Raw genomic sequence first — 17,899 nt, 5'->3', positions numbered from 1 at the left:
TTTGGAAAAGATTGAGGTTGCCTGCATTAGCAACCAGATTCATGACCCTACGCAAATGTTACGCCTTCTCCAAATTTGTTTGAAGAGTGATGCACGAGTTTGGTCCAAGGCATTTGAAGAGGAGTTGCGTGCAGCGGATCCACCTGTAAGATTGAGTTGGGACAATCTAAGGCATAGATTGCAAGTGGAGTTTGTGAAGATAGAAGATCCTGACAAAGTGTGGCAGAAGTACAAGGTTTGGTGCAAAAGGAAGGTGAGCCAGTAGATGCGTACATACGTAAGTTTTCATTGGCATGGGAGCGAATGTGCAAGGCCTTAGCACCACAGGTACCCCCGCCTGACATGATGAAGAAGGACAGGTTCTTGGCTGGTCTTTGGGAGAATATACGTTGGAGAGTGGAGCTAAAGAAGCCTAGGACATATGAAGATGCACTAGAGGTAGCAAGGAACAAAGAGTGGAAGTTGAGGAAAATGAGCCAGTTAGGGGTGGAGTCTTTGCCAATGAGGTCTGAATTTCATCCTATAGAGTCTTTACAAGGTCGCATGTCAGGGGTTCATCATGAACCAGTGGTTCCTCTTACTACTCAGGTTATGCCAGCAGTGGTCACTACATCGGTGCAAGATGATGGGCTAAGGCAAGACATGAGGCAAATGGTAGATTTGATGAAGAATCTCAGCCTAAACATGCTAGGTCAAGTGGAAAATAATCGAGGTCGAGGGAGGTTTGCAAATCAGCCAGGAGGTGAAGAAAGGCCTAGGAATGGTGTTGGACAAAGCAATGGTAGGTTTTGGAGGCAGACGCCCACATGTTATAATGGTGGAGAGTTGCGTCACATCAGCCCGCAATGTGATAAGCCACCAAGGATGGGGGGAGACATGTATCCATTGCCAAGACAGGTGCTAACTAGGTCAAATGATTATGGCATCGAAATTAAGGGAGACGAAGGAACCAGTGGACTGACCCAAGAGGAAAAGGGAAAGACAAAAGTGCTAAGTGTAGTCACCTTGGAGAAGGCATCAAAGCTAGAGGATACATTAGTGATGCCTATTGGGAAGAGGACCACAGAGGATAAGAAAGGAAGAAGTGCCCCAGGTCCTAGTAAGAAGAAAGGAAAGAGCCATGAAGGCGAGGATGTCAAGGCCAAGAGGAAAAGGAGAGCTCGTCGAAAGTTTCATGTTTCAGATTTTCCATTAGGGGATGGGCAATTAAGCTACGACTTGAAAGAGGATCTGACGAGCAGGAAGGCAGATGTTACTTTTGGGCAGCTTATAGAGATGGTGCCTAAGCTAAAGCGACAGTGGAAGAGTATGGTTAACCCAATGGAGAAAGAGCCAGAGAGAGGTTCAGTAAAGGTGTTGGCAATGGATGAGCTACCAGACATTTGTCCAATAGTAGATGTGTGGCATAAAAGGAAAAATTTGGGACAAGGTTATGTGGATGGCGGAGCCAAAATATGTGTCATAACACACTCATACGTTGAGAAAATGGGTCTCACAGTGGCTGACACCGGTCTCACAGTGGCTGGGGTGTCAGGTTTTCGGATCAAATTGGCAAACCATCAAAAAGTAAAATGCTTGGGTGTTGTAAAGAGCTTAGAAGTGGAGGCATATGATGCAAAAGCAGTGGTTGATTTTCATGTGATGCCAACAGGGTTGGGAGCATATCCTATTATACTGGGCAGACCATGGTTACGTGCAGTGGGAGCTGTTCAAGATTGGCGACATGGTACGATTAGCCTCTATGGAAAGACAGGTACCAAGAAGCTTTATAATATGGACACAAGGAAACGATTAGAGGAGCTTTATGAAGATGAGGATGAGTCTAGTGATGAAGACACTTCCACGGTGACAGATGAGGACAGTGATAGCACTACCAGCAGTGATGAGGATGCTGATGTTGCATTTCTTTTGATGGACAAAGAAATACAGGAGTTTGGTTTAGTTGCATTTGCGAATGAGGTTGAAGATGAAAGTGAAGGGCCTTATGAAGTGATTGAAGGGTTGATGCAAACCAAGGTTGAGTTGTCAAAGAAGCAGGAATTGATGACACAAATGATCAGTGGAGACCTCTCAGCTATGGAGAAGGATATATATTTGCACATGCTGGCTAGTTTTCCTGATTTGTTCATTACTTCATATGAAGAGATCAGAGGGTTCAAGGGCGAAGAGATGCATATAGAACTGAAAGAAGATGCTAAGCCAGTGCGGCAAAGGCTAAGAAGGATGGGTCAAGAGCAAATGGAAGCCTTGCGAGAAGAGGTGGACAAGTTGTTGAAGGCAGGGTTCATAGTCCCTGTGGAGACCACAGAATGGGTGAGTCCAGTAGTAGTCAGTCCAAAGAAGGATGGGAAGTGGAGGATTTGTGTAGATTTTAAGCCCTTAAACGCAGCCACTAAGAAGAACCCATATCCTCTTCCATTCATCGATCAGATCTTGGATTCAGTGGCAGGTTATGAGAGGTACAGTGTGTGTGATGGTTTTTCATGCTATTTTCAATTGAAGATTGCTCTTAAAGACCACACAAAGACCACTTTTATTACGTCGTGGGGCTGCTATTGCTACACAGTATTGCCATTTGGGTTGTCAAATGGACCTTCCTTCTATCAAGCGAGAGCGAATTGGGTGTTGGAACCATTCATTGTAGTTGTGTTAAAGCTTTTATGGATGACTTCTGTGTTTATAGCAGTAAGGCTGAACACCATGAGAAGCTGCAGATGGTATTGGCTCGATATGATGAATGTGGAGGACAACTAAATCCAAAGAAATGTCATCTAGCACAGCCAAGGGTGAAGTTATTGGGCCACATGGTGTCAGAAAATGGCATTGAGGCTGATCCAGACAAGGTTAAGTCTATTATTCTTCTTCCATCACCTACGAGTACGAAGCAATTGGCAACCTTTATACACAAAGTGAAGTACATGGCAAGGTTTATTCCATTGTCTTCTCAGATTCTTTATCCATTACAACAAGTGGCAAAGCATGATCCATTGCAATGGGATGACAAGTGTGAAGAAGTGTTTCAAGAGGTGAAAGAGGTGTTAGGGGGGTTGTCAGCCATGCAGGCTCCTCATTGGGAGAAAGTGTTTTATGTAAATCCATCAGTAGGGGATGATGCCATTGGAGCCAGAAAATGGCATTGAGGCTGATCCAGACAAGGTTAAGTCTATTATTCTTCTTCCATCACCTACGAGTACGAAGCAATTGGCAACCTTTATACACAAAGTGAAGTACATGGCAAGGTTTATTCCATTGTCTTCTCAGATTCTTTATCCATTACAACAAGTGGCAAAGCATGATCCATTGCAATGGGATGACAAGTGTGAAGAAGTGTTTCAAGAGGTGAAAGAGGTGTTAGGGGGGTTGTCAGCCATGCAGGCTCCTCATTGGGAGAAAGTGTTTTATGTAAATCCATCAGTAGGGGATGATGCCATTGGAGCCATGCTATTGCAAAAGGGGAAGGGCAGCCATTATATGAGGCCAGTGTATTGTGCAAGCCGAATGAAGTTGGTAGCGGGGAGAAAGTTCTCGGAAGTAGAGCTAGTGATGGCCAGTGTAATATTTGCTTGTCGACGATTTCGTCATTACTTGCTACCACGGCCTTTTGTTTTCTTGACGAGTTATGCCTTTTTGCCACAGTTAATTAATGGTACTAACATGTCAAATGTGGTGAAGAAATGGGTAATTGAGCTGCAAGAGTTTGAGTTCTCTTTTCTAGTGGAAGATAGTACAAGGGCTACCCTAGCTGATTTGTTGACCTACAAGGAGAATCCCCTTATTGTTAAGGAAGAGGTGGTGAGAAAGGTAGTTGAAGAAGTGTCACAGATCAGCAATGCACATGTGTTGTTCTTTGATGGTTCATACAGAAAGAGCCATGATGCAGCTTTAGGGGGTATAGCACTTTATCATCCAGAGGGGAAGCTAGTATGCAAGAGAGGGTTCAAATTGGATGCTCATAGTAACAATGAGGCTGAATATGCTACTCTGGAAGCCGGATTACACATTTGTTTAAAGCATGGGGTTCGAAGGTTGAGCATAAAAGGTGATGCCTTGTTAGTGGTGAAGCAAGTGCTGGGTGTGTGGAAGAGCAAGAATGGCTCATTGAAGGAAATGTGTTTCAGAATTAAAGGCCTGTTAAAAAAGTTTGAAGCATGGAGCATCAGACACATTGAACGTGCTCTAAATGGGGAGGCACATGAAGCAGCTCAAGGCATGATTGGGGAGCTATTTGTGTTGAGGACCAACTTACCTCTTTACCATGGTCGGGAAAGTTTGGCTCAAGAAGAGGAGTTTTTGCTAACAGGAATCATTCCAAAGGAGATTCAGAAGTCTAAGAAGTATGGCTTTGTGTGTAGAGCATATAGGTACAAATTGACTGGTGATGTCTTATACATGAAAGGGGCTGATCTCGTGTTGAGACGTGTACCTTGGCGAGAGGAGCTTTACAGAGTGTTGGAAGAGAATCATGAAGGCGCATGTGGTGGCCATTTTGCTCTAAAGATCACCTTACATAAGATTTTGCAAAAGGGGTATGTATGGCCTAGTTTGCACAAGGATGTTCACCATTGGTGTAGGTCTTGCAATAGGTGTCAAGCATTTGGGAAGAGAGTGTTGAAGCCAGAGCTACGAAAAACCATTATGGCGTTTGATGTGTTTGAAAAGTGGGGGATTGATGCAATAGGCCCGTTACCTATCACAAGCAGGGGCAAAAGCTATATCTTGACGGCAGTGGACTATCTTTCTAGATGGACAGAGGCTATAGCAGTAAAACAGATCACTGCAAAAGATGTGGCAAATTTGTGTATGATGAAATATGTTGCAAGTTTGGGGTGCCATTAGAGCTACTTTCAGATAAGGGGCCAGGATTTAGAGCTAAACTGCTAGACTTCTTATGCACAAAGATGAAGATTAGGCACCAGCATACCACTCCTTATTACCCGCAGTGTAATGGCTTAAATGAAAGATTCAATGGTGAGTTGGTACAAATTCTTTCTAAAGTGACAGAGCACCAAGGAAAGAATTGGGATTTGGAATTGCCTAGTGCATTATGGGCTTACCGTACTTCGGTGAAGACAAGTACAGGGTTTACTCCATTTCATTTGGTGTACGGAAAGGAAGCACTATTGCCTGTGGAGGTAGAGTTGCCTGCGGTCAAGATGTTAGAGAAGTTGCTTGGGCCGCCTAGTGATGCATTCAAAGAGAGGCTCTTGCAGTTACAAGAGGTCCAGTTGGATAGGATGAGCGCATTGGAGCATTATGGGCAGATGCAGGATAAGGCTTTGGCAAAGATAAATGAAAAGGTCAAAAGTAAGGGTATCAAGAAACATGACTTGGTTTTGCGCTACAACAGTAAGCTGGATAACACCTTCCAAAAGAAGTTTCAAATTAAGTGGGAAGGCCCTTTCAAGGTAGTGGAGTGTTTCCCGAATGGTACATATCAGTTGGCTAACCTGGATGGGTTTCTACATAAGTCAAGGGTAAATGGATTGCGTCTTAAATTGTATCATGCCAGGTTGATGATAGTCGAGCAGGATGAGCTGTATGTGGATCAAGGAGTGTTGGTGAGGGATGAGGAGACCTGTGATGCGGCGAGTCTCATATCTCTTTTTGCTGCTGCTGATCATGAATGATCTAGCAGGCTAGGGCGTGGGCAAATTATGTCAGGAGTTTTTTGGAGCAAGGGATTGCGCATATGTACATATACATGCATGGTGCATCAAATAAAGAATTGCCCATTTTTCAGAGCCAGGTGGTTACGTGGGGCCCACATGTGTACAAGTAGGACAGCATGGACATAGTGCATCGATTTTCACTATTACCAGTACCAGTATGTTTTTTCTACAATAATGAGGAGTTTATAGCGCGTAAAACTTCTCGAGGAAGCTATCCGTGGGCCGACGACACGAGGTAAGCAGGTGCGTCAGATGGCATCTAGTGGCGTCAGGAGGGCGAACGAGGTCAATATTTGCACGTGGATGAATACGGACACAAAGTGGTGTTTTCTTGTGAGAGTTATGCAGCAAGGTCATCATTAGGACCACTTTTTGGGGCCACTTTACGTGGTTGCGAGACGCATTATTGAAAAGAAATGAGTGCCAGGTGTGCGCATGGATGCAGCAAGGTGACAACTATGCACTGCGAGGTCAGTTTTTGGCCAATTCAGGGTCCGTTTGAGGTCATCTAAAAGGCCAAGGGTGCCCAAGTAATAAAGCTAAGTGTGGGAACTGAAAAAACAGAGAGAAGACCAGAAAAAACGTGGAGAAGAGAGGAGGAACAGCCGCAGGTGTGTTTTTGGGGTTTTTGGAGCCTGTTTTGGCCGTAAACTGCTCATCCGAGATCCGATTTGAGCACTTTGACATTGTAGACTGGGGTTTTGGGCCATTCCGGACGCGATGGCGCTGTCCATTTTGCCAAATTCCTCACTCTTTTTCTGCTGTTTTTGCTGTGTAAGTTTCTCCTATGAGCGAAGTTTCTGCTCTAGTTTGTGATTGTATCTGGCTTATTTTACCCATATTGTGTGAGCTATTTGCCCCATTGGTGTTGGCCCAAGCTCAATTGTATCTAAACATCAGAAATTCTCCTCTTTTGAGCTGAGTTTTTGGGGTGTGTGTGTGTGTGTGTCTCTGTGTGGAGTGGACAAGTGGATAGTCTCTCTCCTCTCACTCCATAGGTGTGTTTCCTGTCTCGGCCAGGTGTGTTGCGTAAGCCGAGTGGTGCCCCCTAGTGTGTGTGTGTATCTTCCCAAGAGTGTGTGTCGGGTCGTTATAGAGGCGCTGTGTGTGTTTTCATCCCGCTCACAGCGCCAATACAAGAAGATCCTCCAGAAGTCGAAGAGACTGAGAAAATCCTTCAACCTGAACAGATAATACACCACTCAAAGAGACAACTCAAGTCGGAGAGTCTACATCGAAAGTATTTAGTCAAGTTTAAGAATTACACTCCTTTCGATGCAAAGTGGATGACTGAGTCCGATCTTAAGAACTACCCAGACATCTTGCACAGTTATGTTCACGCTCTACAGTTGAGGTCAACTGTTTAGAACCAAGAGGGATGTAACTGTCACGTGACACATCCCAACCCTATGTGTCCGTGGACAAGCTACACCACAGCAGGGTTCAATCAGTCCGATCAAGTTAGATTGGCAGTGATCTGGCCCTTTTGTGAGTCTATTCTTAGACCGTGCATGCCCAGTCACTTAGCATAGATGCATATCCTCCGGTTGCACACAGCATGATCATCGGAATTCCCATCAGAATCCATTAGAAGCAATTAGGGAAATTTTCCAGTGCATTTATCCTATTTTCCTATTTTCACTTATTATTTTTAAGTGACTTTCCAACAAAAGTAGGTAGGGCAATTTTGCTAAGTTAATATATAAGCAAACCCAAGTTAGCACTAAATGGCAGAAGAGGCAGCAGGAGCACCTTGCTCAACAGGCAACTTCTGAACAGAACCTTGGTGGATTTCCTCCAAGCAAGATCCCAAGCCTTGGCGTTTTCTCCAAGCAGCAGATTCCTATCCCTAGCGCTTTCAACAGCATTCATCGCCGGAAAGCCAAGCCCTTGGCGTTTTTGCATCAGATCGTCATCGGAAAGACCATCACATGCCTGTCGTTTTTCATATGCCCAACGTTTTTGGAAATGCAAGATCAGCTAGCGTTTTTAGCCAACCTCAGTCTCTAGCGTTTTGGATTTCAGCAATAGAAAAAGTAGCAGATTCAACCCCGTAAAGATCATCAGTTTTCAGCCATGAAGAACCTCAGTTATCATCCCTAAAACGCAGATCTGCAGCAGTCAGAAACGCAGATTTTCAGCCTATGGAATAGCAACAGATCAGCCCCAGGTTGGTTGCAAAAGTCCCCCCAAGTTTAGCCTAAAAACACAGCCCAAAACAGTCATTTTCAGCCACCGAAACAGTCTCCGAATTCAGCGATTAGAAGATTTTCAGCCATCTCACCGTCGTCGTCATCGGCATAGTCCAAATTGCATCAGTCCATTGCATACGCATTGTACACCTTTGTGCAATCAAAGTAGACCACTCTCGCCAACGAGAGTGGGGCCTTCGGAGGAGGGCTTTACAACCTCTCGGTGTCGTATCTCTTCTCTCTCCTTCTCTTAGTCTCATTCACTTGCACGCACAATATCCACTCACTTTGTTCATGATCATAGCACTCTACAAGACGAAAAGCTCTCTCTTTCCCTAAAGAACTAAAAGGAACCTTGAGCAATAAAGATCACTAATCTTGAGAAAATACAACATTCATTCCGCTGCACCTAACAGTAACTAAGTCAGAATTCGTAAAAATTTAATTTATTTACGAGAAAAGAATTATCTAATTAGTTGTGTGCACATCAGAATAGATTTAGAAGTTTTGGGGCCTCAGGTGCGCCCAAGTTTGGGCCAGTGCACCTCAGGGAGACCCTAGCAAAAAATACCCTGAAGCCCTAGCGATTGGGAAATCGGGTCTTCAATGAAGGGGTAGATAGCAGCCTCAGATTTCAGGCTCAAAAAATTACGCGCGCTAGTGCAAGCAAAGGAATGAGATGGGGTCCTTAGAATAATAACCCTAAGGCCTGATTATTTTACGGCCTTAGGATAAGTTAGTTAAAAGTATTCTTAAATGATTTGCGCTGGACCAAATGGCCGGACAAGTGCGAACAGGTAATGCCAGAGCATTGCTGGTACGGCAATGCGCTTGGGAGCAGATAAAGTTTCCATATATTACATCTATGTATGCAGTTGTGCACTTAATTGCACATTTCATTAACTAACATAGGATTTTTAAAGTCAAAAGTTGAATGGTTTAAAATTTTTAAAGTAAGTGTGCCACTTGGCACACTTTCCCATACAATCTCTCTCTCTCTCCCTCACTCCCTCTCTTCATGCTAGCGCCCCCTCTTCTGGGAGGCTATAAGAGAGCAGCCCCTCCCCCTCTTGCCAGGTTGGCAGTGCACTACCCCCCCTAAGTTGAACGTCCTCTACGCAGTGAAGCTCTCCATTGAAGCTTGAGAGCAGCACCTTGTGGTGTATGTGGAGCCTCTGTGCACCCGTCACCTAGAACAAGGCCTCTCATGGTCAAAGACAACTGTGGGAGAAGTTTCATCGCATAAAGCAGTAGAAAACTCTTTTTCTCTCTCTACTAACTGCTGCAAATTCTCTGTTTTCAGCCCCTAATCACCTGTATTAGGGTGAATTTCAGCAAAGCTTTAGTAGGAAACTATTCCTCTCTACCTACTATACACACACACAAAGTTTGGAGCGTTTCCGTCGCGAAAAGGACCTCCGTTTCGGCATTGGAACGCGCTCAGGTAACAATTTCTGGTTATGTGCAGAAAATTACAGCAAGCGTGTGTGCGTGTGTTTTGCATGTTTCCTTCCTGGGTTGACTGCAGGAATGATTATGTCCGAAGAGACATAGTTAGCGGAAGATAGACTCTCGTTTTTTAGGGCTTCCGATGAGTTTTGTGGTAGATAGACTCTCATCTACGAGAGCTTCCCAAAATCTCACAAAAAAGGAAAGATCCTCTTAGTAGTCAGGAGAGCAGTTCTTCTACTCTCTCAGTCAGAAGAAGAAGAAGGACAAGAAAGAATAGAGGACAGGCTTTCGCCCCGTTCCTGTGCTTGTAAAGAATTCTCCCTTAGTAATAAAGATATTCTCTTTATGGGGGGGGGACCAGCCCATCTTCTGGTCCCCAATGATGTGTCAAGCTTTCTCTCTTTCTCTCCAAAGTCTCTTGAGTATATAAATTGCATTTAACAATCAATTTTCGCTTCCGTATTTTTGTGACAATGACCCTCACCGGTGCCTGCTTTGGAGTAGCAGCTAGCTACCCCTGTTCCTGCTCAAGGACGCTCTTGCCTCAGCACAAAAGTATGAACCCACACAGTTGTATATCAGTCAAATGAAGAGTCCTCTTGTGGGGCATCACATAACTGCACGTAGGGGGGAGAGAGAGCAGTGTGTAGCGTGCAGGGCATCACTCCTAGCACCACACTGTACATGGGAGGGAAAGAAAGCATTCCATAGCTCTTAACCTGTGACAAAACCCAAATGAAGTCTCCTCCCAGCTTAAAAATCAGCGCCCTTTTTTCTGCATAAGGCAAGTTCCCAAAAAAAAATCAGCGCCATTTTTTCTGCATGAGGCAAGTTCCTAAAAAATTGCCACTTGGTGCATTTACAAGCTTTTGCCCGTTTCGGGGTTGCCGCCTAAAAATCTCCCGACTGGTCGCCCAGTTGACTTCGCGGCAAAGTTGTAAAGTGTTCCCCTAGTCATACCGGAGGTAATGACGCGAACACATTTCGTGGCCCAAAATAGCAGTTCCCTAAATTTTAGGAAATGATTCCGTTGGGCTTCCTATGGTCATCTGACCATCTATCCTCATTGGGACCGCATCCAAAAATGCAATGTGGCCCAACTGTCGGATATTTTCTGTTGGTAGTTCCACCTTGACTTTATGCCTTTATTGAGTTCACTTCCTAGTATACACCAACTTGCTAAGTACGACAAGGGGACCTATATGATCTTGCTCTGAGCCTAGACATCCTCTTACTATACAAATTCCAGTGCCGACCACTACCCATTTGCAGGTGAAACTACCGTTCACATTGGCCATACAATGTCCGACCGTTTGCTACTTCAAAAAAAGGGTCTCAAAAATAAAATAAAACCCATTGGAAAGAAACCAACAACTAAAGTTAGCAGTTGCCACGTCCGCGTGACACAATCTGTGTCTGATAAGACAATTTATGGCCTCTGTTAGTTTTGCAGGCGTAATCGAGGGCGATTACAATGCTTTCAAGAGGGGGGTATGTCACAAATTGTCACAAAGTGATGACGTGGCGGACAGCAAAAACCCTAATTTCTGCCAGAAACCCTAAAATTCTTGCAAACCCTAATTTCTGCCAGAAACCCTGATTTCCGGAAATCGCGGAGGCTTTTTTTTTTTTTTTTTTTTTTTTTTTGAAAATGATGAGCGTCGCGGAGAAAAGACTCTCTAAGAGAGAAAGAGAACTGATGCTTTTTATTCTAAAAGCTTTTGAGGCTCTGCTTTTGGGCATCCCTAGTAATCTTTAAATTAGTGGTGAGGGCCTCACTTCTCAGGGTATCTGGACGCAAAGTCTGAGAGTGAAACCCTAACCGCTCTCTTGTACTTTGATTTGATTAATATAAAAAGAAATACCGAAAGGGGCGCCAATCTTTGGGGCCAATATCTCTAGGCACGGAACTCCGCCGGGCCAGTGCAAATCTATTGTGATCTGTGAATTGTTTTGAAGTGGTTATTTGGTGCTGTGGCGGTTGATTCTTGACTTGGAGTGTCCAAATCTGTTACAGTGGTATCAGAGCACGGCCGATTTCTCTTCTACGGGAAATCCGATCCCCGAAATTTTTTTTCCGCGACACCTATGGCTTTAGGCAATGATCAGTCGACTCCCTCTGCATCTGGAGATGCGGGCTGGGATCACAACGAAGATTCAGACAGAGAGTATGGCCCGCCTCAGCCTACTCAGGCGGAGCAAAGAGAGATGGAACGTCGTCAATTGATTGGCGATGCAACAAAGATGATGCTCAATTTTGCCAAGGACCCGAAGATGGCAAAATATATGAACCAGACCTCTTTGGAAGAGGTACAGATGGAGTAGCAAAGAACCACAACCCCACTCCCGAAACCCGCTCTCAAGAAACCTTCTGCCTCCAAGAAAATATACAGAGAAGGAACTGGAGAACGTGGTTGATGCACGGATTGCTTAGCATTTTGACACGCAAAAGAAAGCCAAAAAGCAAGGCAAAAAGCAGAAGAAAAGCACTGACTTTCCAGGTTATTTGGGTCGTCAGTCGACTTTTGAAAAGGCAAAGAAACAGAAGAAGCGTGTTCGATTTGAAGGAGTACCCAGTTCTTCTTCTTCTTCTTCTTCTGATAGTTCTTCTAGCTCCTTGGATTCGAGCGAAGAAGACAGAAAAGGTAAAAGCGAAGCAAGAAACAAAGCTTCGGAAAGGGCAAGAAATAGGCAAAGAAGGCTACATCTCGCCCAGAGACTGACAGTTCTACTGAGGACTCGTCTACAGACAGCTCAGATTCTGATGATGGAAACTTTTATGCGAGCAAGAAGAATTTTTACAAAGCTAACCAGTATGACTTTCTCGAAGATAAAAGCAAGAAAGTCCGAGAGTTTAAGGAAGGTGGCCACTCGATCAAGTTTGATACTTTTCAGGATACTCAGATGCTTCGAAGGCTGTCTTTTATACAGCAGTTTGACATCACTTTCGCGGGAGGACGCTATTCAAAGCACTCCAAGATTCGGAGAGCTACCTCTTACCTTAAGGGGAATGCTCGTACTTGGTGGTCCACGCTTCTTTTAAACAAGACTGCGCCAGTTAAATGGATGAAATTTAAGAACCTTTTTATTTCTTCTTGGTTGACGCAAGAATATGAACGAGATATACGAGCTGCTTGGAACCATCTTCGGATGACCAAGAAAGACACAATCAATGCTTATTGTGAAAGATTCTGGAGCTCTTTTCTACCCGCTTCTTCATTCAAGAAGATCTCGTTCAGAGAACAGATTGAGCGGTTTACCTTGGGTCTACCTACAGAGATCCGAGATCATTGCTTGGAATAGAAGTCAGCTTCTATTCAAGAGTTGATGAGTCATGCGAAGTGGGGCTTTGCCATTCACTCTGGCAGTCTGACCTACCCCGCAGATGAGGCCATGACACAACGAGCCGAACAGACTTCTGGGAATGAAAGTAGAAAGAAAAAGAGCAACCTAGAGAAAAAGGATGCACGACCCAAGCTTACTCCCGAGGAGAGAGCTCGCTTCATCAGAGAGGGGAAGTGCTTTGGATGCGAGGAACATGGACATATCTCCGCGAAGTGTCCTAAAAAGGCACAGAAAGAACAGAATGATAAAGACAACGACAGGTCTGAGAGTTCGAGAGCAGCTGAGGAATGTGGCAGAAAAGGCAGATAGAAAAAAGCAGAACTGGTACCTCATGGCATGGGACCTGCACCGAATCTAATGAATGAAAGTACAAACTTTGCCGCTTTTGGGACAAAGTGAAGGATCGGGAAGCTCTTTTGAAGGAGCCAAGGCCAACTTCTTTTCACTTGGAATTGGCGGCTCGATTTGGAATTACGCCCGACAGACTGATGCCACAAGCAGAGGTAGTTCGACTGGCACCCGGATGGGATGTTGCCATTACACCGAGCATTGGCAAACTTCGTTTGCAATGACAAGGGTGTTCAGGGCACGCGAGTGACGTTCTACTCAGGATCCCTTGGTACCACAAGAACTACGCCGTGGTTGACTACAGGGCCGAGAAAGCGACTTTGATAAATGAAGGGCTTAGAGCTTGTACTTGATGAACTTCAGTTTCTTACTCATTCTTTTGGAAGAGAACTGAACGATGGATAAAGGTTGAATATGTTTTGACCTGATCAAAAGAACGCCAAGATTTTTCTCCACACTCATGCCGATTGCTTTTCGGAGGGCCTGAAGATCAAACCATTGATATGATACCTGGAAGCATGTCACCGAATCGGCCACCTTACCGTGTGAGCCGAGTACAGAATGAAAAGATTATGAACCCAGTGAAAGACCTCTTGGAAAAGGGTCTTGTCCAGCCTAGTACTTCACCGTATTGCTCTCCAGTGTTGTTGGTTTTGAAGAAAGACGGATCTTGGAGAATGTGCATCGATCATAGCACTCTCAACGAAATCACCATCAAGAACAGATTTCCGATTCCTAGGATCGATGATATACTCGACAGGTTACAGGGATCCTCGTGCTTTAGCAGGATTGACTTGAAGAGTGGATATCATCAGATCAGGATAGCGCCAGGAGATATCTACAAGACAACTATTCGGACGACTTTTGGGTTATTTGAGTTTTTGGTGATGCCTTTTGGCTTAACCAATGCTCCTGCGACATTTAACCGGATGATGGACGGGATTTTTCGAGAGTACAGGCTATTTGTTGGCACTTTCTTTGACGACATCATTGTTTTCTCCAAGAATGAGGCAGAACACAGAGATCATCTGCTTCAAGTCTTTCAGGCATTACGAGATCACACGTTAGTGATTAATGCAAAGAAAAGTGAATTTTTCCTACCAGAGATACACTTTTTGGGACACACTGTGTCAGCAGCAGGAGTACAAATGGACCCGGCCAAGATAGAGACTCTCCGTGATTGGCCCGATTTGATGTGAGAGAGAGAGAGAGAGGCGGGGGGTAATTTTATTCAATTTGTCCAATTCAAAAACATTGTAGGCCAACTATGTGTATTAAGAGAATAGAATAGATAGTATTAACGTTTCTATGTGAATGAGATTCAATTGAATCTGTATAGAAAGAATCAAAGCATGGCGCGCGCGCGCACACAGAGAGAGAGAGAGAGAGAGAGAGAGAGAGAGAGAGAGAGAGAGAGAGAGAGAGCAGGCAGCCGATTTCTAGTTGCATTTGCATTGGTCCACATGGTTGCCAGCTAGAGTTAGCCACACATCACATGATTTGCAGCATTGCCAACGGCTAGCCACAGGCCCAGCACTGTAACCAAATTTGGGGCCTATAAATATTATACCTACCCCTAGAAAACCAAGGCTCATAAGCCTTCGAATTTTTGTAAGTGAAGAAGAAACAAACAGTACGTACATACTGAAACACTAATGGAACTGTACATAACATCTTGATCCACCAATACAGTGAATTTATGCAACATTGCATCGGAGAAACTCGATCATATAATGGGGCAAGTCAATCCCAAATTTGCTTCGCATCTTTCATCAATCGGATGTGACTAAAGATAGACGGTGTGTTGTTGAGGATAATAAATGATCGAATCCGAGTATTGATGCACTCCTATAGCTTCGCTTCCGTTGAATCCTTTGGCTTCTAAAAGTTGCTACTGACAAAACCTTTGCTCCCATAGCTTCGCTCCCATTGAAAATCCTTTGGCTTCTAAAAGTTGCCTAAGAGTCAAAGAACTCACAGTTTGCTCAAGTAAAGAAAGTTTTCTGTTTAACTTTCTGTCTTCAAACTTGGTGCATTATCCAAAATTTTAACTTGAAGCTCATATCAAATTTAGCACATAAATAAACAGTTCCATTACTATTCTAACACCATTTGAAACCTTCACATTTCTTTGTTCCAAGCAGGCCAAGAACCGCTATGATACTAATCTTTCATTGAATCAAGAAGACAAATGATAGGCTTAAAGTTTGTCTCAGAAAAGGGCTTTATTGATTTATTTGTGTAAGTGAAAGTCTGGAATTACCTATGACATTTGGAAGCACTTTTTTCTGCATACCTTCCAAAGCCTTCGGCGTCGATCAGCAGATAGCTCATTGGCAGTGAGAGATCCCATGGGGAACTGTAGATGTTGTAGAATACTAACAGACTTTCCACCTGGTGCAGCACAAAGGTCAAGAACACGGTCCTCGGGAGATAAATCTAGAGCTTCGGTGGCCAAAACCAATGCTGCATCTAGCAAATAGCATGTGTATACATTCTTATCATCTCTCTCAGGGTGAGGAAATCTGTTATCGCAGTCATAAAGAGGCACAGAGACAAACTGGATTCGTCTCAGATTAGTCATGCTTTCCATGCTGTCTGCAAAAACTGCCATATCCGCAAACTTGTTTGACAGGCAAGTGGCACGAGGCTTTGCATGCAAAGCCCACAGTAGCGAGGACCATCTCTCACCATACTGAACTTCATAAAATGCATGAAACGCTTTTACTACCATAAATTTTTGCAGTCTTTCTTGCTCCTCTCGGGCCAGCTTTTTCTGTTTGGTCTTTGACATTACCGACTTTTGCTGCTGTTGCTTCTTGGAAAACTTAACCCTAGCGCTTACGGGCGGGGAGGTACCCTCGAGATCGCTACCAGCTTCTCCTTCGACTTCAAACTCCTGGGGTTGCATCGTGCAGCAATTCGGGATGGCGTGGAGATAAGGTAATCGTCTTACGACACAGTTTCCTTAAAAGTAATCTATTTTTGACAAAATAACAGCTAGCTTCTAGAAAGGGACTCAAGGAGACAAAGCAACTCTCTCTCTCTCTCTCTCTCCCCCCTACGACGTTAAAATCCTCTTCTTCTCGGGCGCGGTGGGGGGCAGGGGGTTTGCGCGCGCTAATAAGAATAGGAAAATGGTATAACCTTTCTATCACCCAAGTGTGGTAGATTGGTTATACCATTTTCCTCTTGAATAACTGGTCTTGAGTTCGACTCTCCTCATCGGATAGATCTTTAAGGTCTCTTGGGATAATTTCCTCTCTCTCTCTCTCTCTCTCTCTCTCTCTCTCTCTCTCTCGTGCGCGCAACTAGGGTTGGACGAAGGTGCAGCCTTCTCTCTTGTGCTCATCTGGGTGTAGTCACTGGTTCTATACAGGCAAGCAGCCCTCCTCCTGCCATGTCTCTCTCCCCATGTCATGCAAGTGTAGCTTGTTTTGGCGCTAAGCTACAAATTCCGTCGTCGCCTCCCTGCGGCTCCCAATACCTATTGCTAAGCCGATGCCATCGCACTGTCATTGACATCTTCAAAATGTCACCTCAGTGGCATTTTGTTTGAGGTCCATTTACATTTTTTTATATACTAACTCTTCGTTTTGACAAATTATCAATATGAAAAAAGCACCATTAGGAGATACAAACGACGAGTTGGTATATAAAAGGTGGTTCACCCCAATTTAGAGACAAAAATTTGGAATCTTGCTTATGTACCAATAATTACTAAGGCTTTATTATTTACTATGCCTTACCTTAGAAAATAATAGGTATGTCCAACAGCCAATCTTCTCCATATGTCGACCTACTCCCACCATGCCCTACAGGTTCATCTCCTCTAATCGTTACCCGAACACCATGTTCCATGCCATTGTCACCACCTCAACCCACATAAGCCTTACAGAGTCATAAGGGAACTGAGTGTGAAATAATTCAAAGCAACTAGCACAAGAATCAAAGAGAGGGATTCAATCAAGGGAGTCCGAGAGACATTCAGTAGAGGACATTTAGGAGGTGCAAATGAGGGATATAGTGGAGGGCTTTGTGAGGGAGAACTCGGAGTCAATCGAGGGCAATCATAGATTCCAAGGCATTCCATAGGCTTCGAAGCCAATTGGGCATATTCAACAAGAGGTGTAACTCAGTGGAAGGCATTCAATGGGAAGATTCATGTAAGTCAAAGTAGAGAAACAAGGGCAATTAGTGGAGGAGGCTTCAAGGAGTACAATCAATGTGTAGGGGCCTCTCAGGGAATCTAAGAGCAAGGGAAACCAAGCCAGAATAGACAAAAAGGTTAGGAAAATTAGAGTAGGGAAAAGTTAAATTAAGGCAATCACACAATAGGGTTTCTAGGAGGAATCAAAAAACCGAGCAAGCAAGGAAAAACTTGCAATGTAAAGAGTTGTACAAGTCTGAAGAGTATTTTTATAGGGTTTAAAAGTGAAAAGTAATTTGTTGGAGTGAGCGTTTGTTGTCTTTAAATCTCTCGAGTTCACCAAGTCAGAGGCCCAACGCATGTCTGTCTAAAGTAACACATCCTCTTCATGCAAGATTGGTCTAGACCTGACAATGTTGCATGCGAAATCGAGGTCAATCAACTTAGAGACTTTGTGTTTCTTCACCTCTTAAGCCATTTTTAGCTTATACAATTTATAACCCCGCTTTTAGATACCCTCAGTCCCTCTAAAAATAACGCTCGATGATTTTCCCCCCTATATAAAAAATCAAGACCCTCACCCTTCCCCCTTCAAAAAATAAATGACCATCCCCCCCCAAGAAATAAAACAATAGCCCTTTCCTTCCATAAAAGGGCATGGATGACCCCACGGTCCCACCCAATATAAACAATCAAGAATTTTTGTGCTCTTGTGAGGGCCCCACATTTGGCATACATATCAA

General features: G+C 44.1%; 1 protein-coding gene across 2 annotated transcripts in view; it reads right to left on the bottom strand.

The window, feature by feature from the left end:
• The window catches only part of LOC147459948 (uncharacterized), a 58,206-nt gene extending 42,226 nt beyond the window's left edge, over positions 1-15,980 (bottom strand). The window contains exon 1 of one of the 2 annotated variants that reach the window (XM_086511106.1): positions 15,303-15,980. In XM_086511106.1, the coding sequence (XP_086367232.1) occupies positions 15,303-15,917 (615 nt within the window). In that variant the 5' untranslated portion in view covers positions 15,918-15,980. Of the gene's footprint in view, positions 1-15,269 lie in introns of both variants that reach the window. The other variant, XM_086511108.1, reaches the window with a different exon arrangement.
• Between the last annotated feature and the right edge of the window lie 1,919 nt (positions 15,981-17,899).

The sequence above is a fragment of the Adiantum capillus-veneris genome, chromosome 4 (assembly GCF_014529385.1).
Source record: "Adiantum capillus-veneris isolate H3 chromosome 4, ASM1452938v2, whole genome shotgun sequence".
Lineage (NCBI taxonomy): Eukaryota > Viridiplantae > Streptophyta > Polypodiopsida > Polypodiales > Pteridaceae > Adiantum > Adiantum capillus-veneris.
This window is presented reverse-complemented; position numbering and strand designations above follow the sequence as displayed.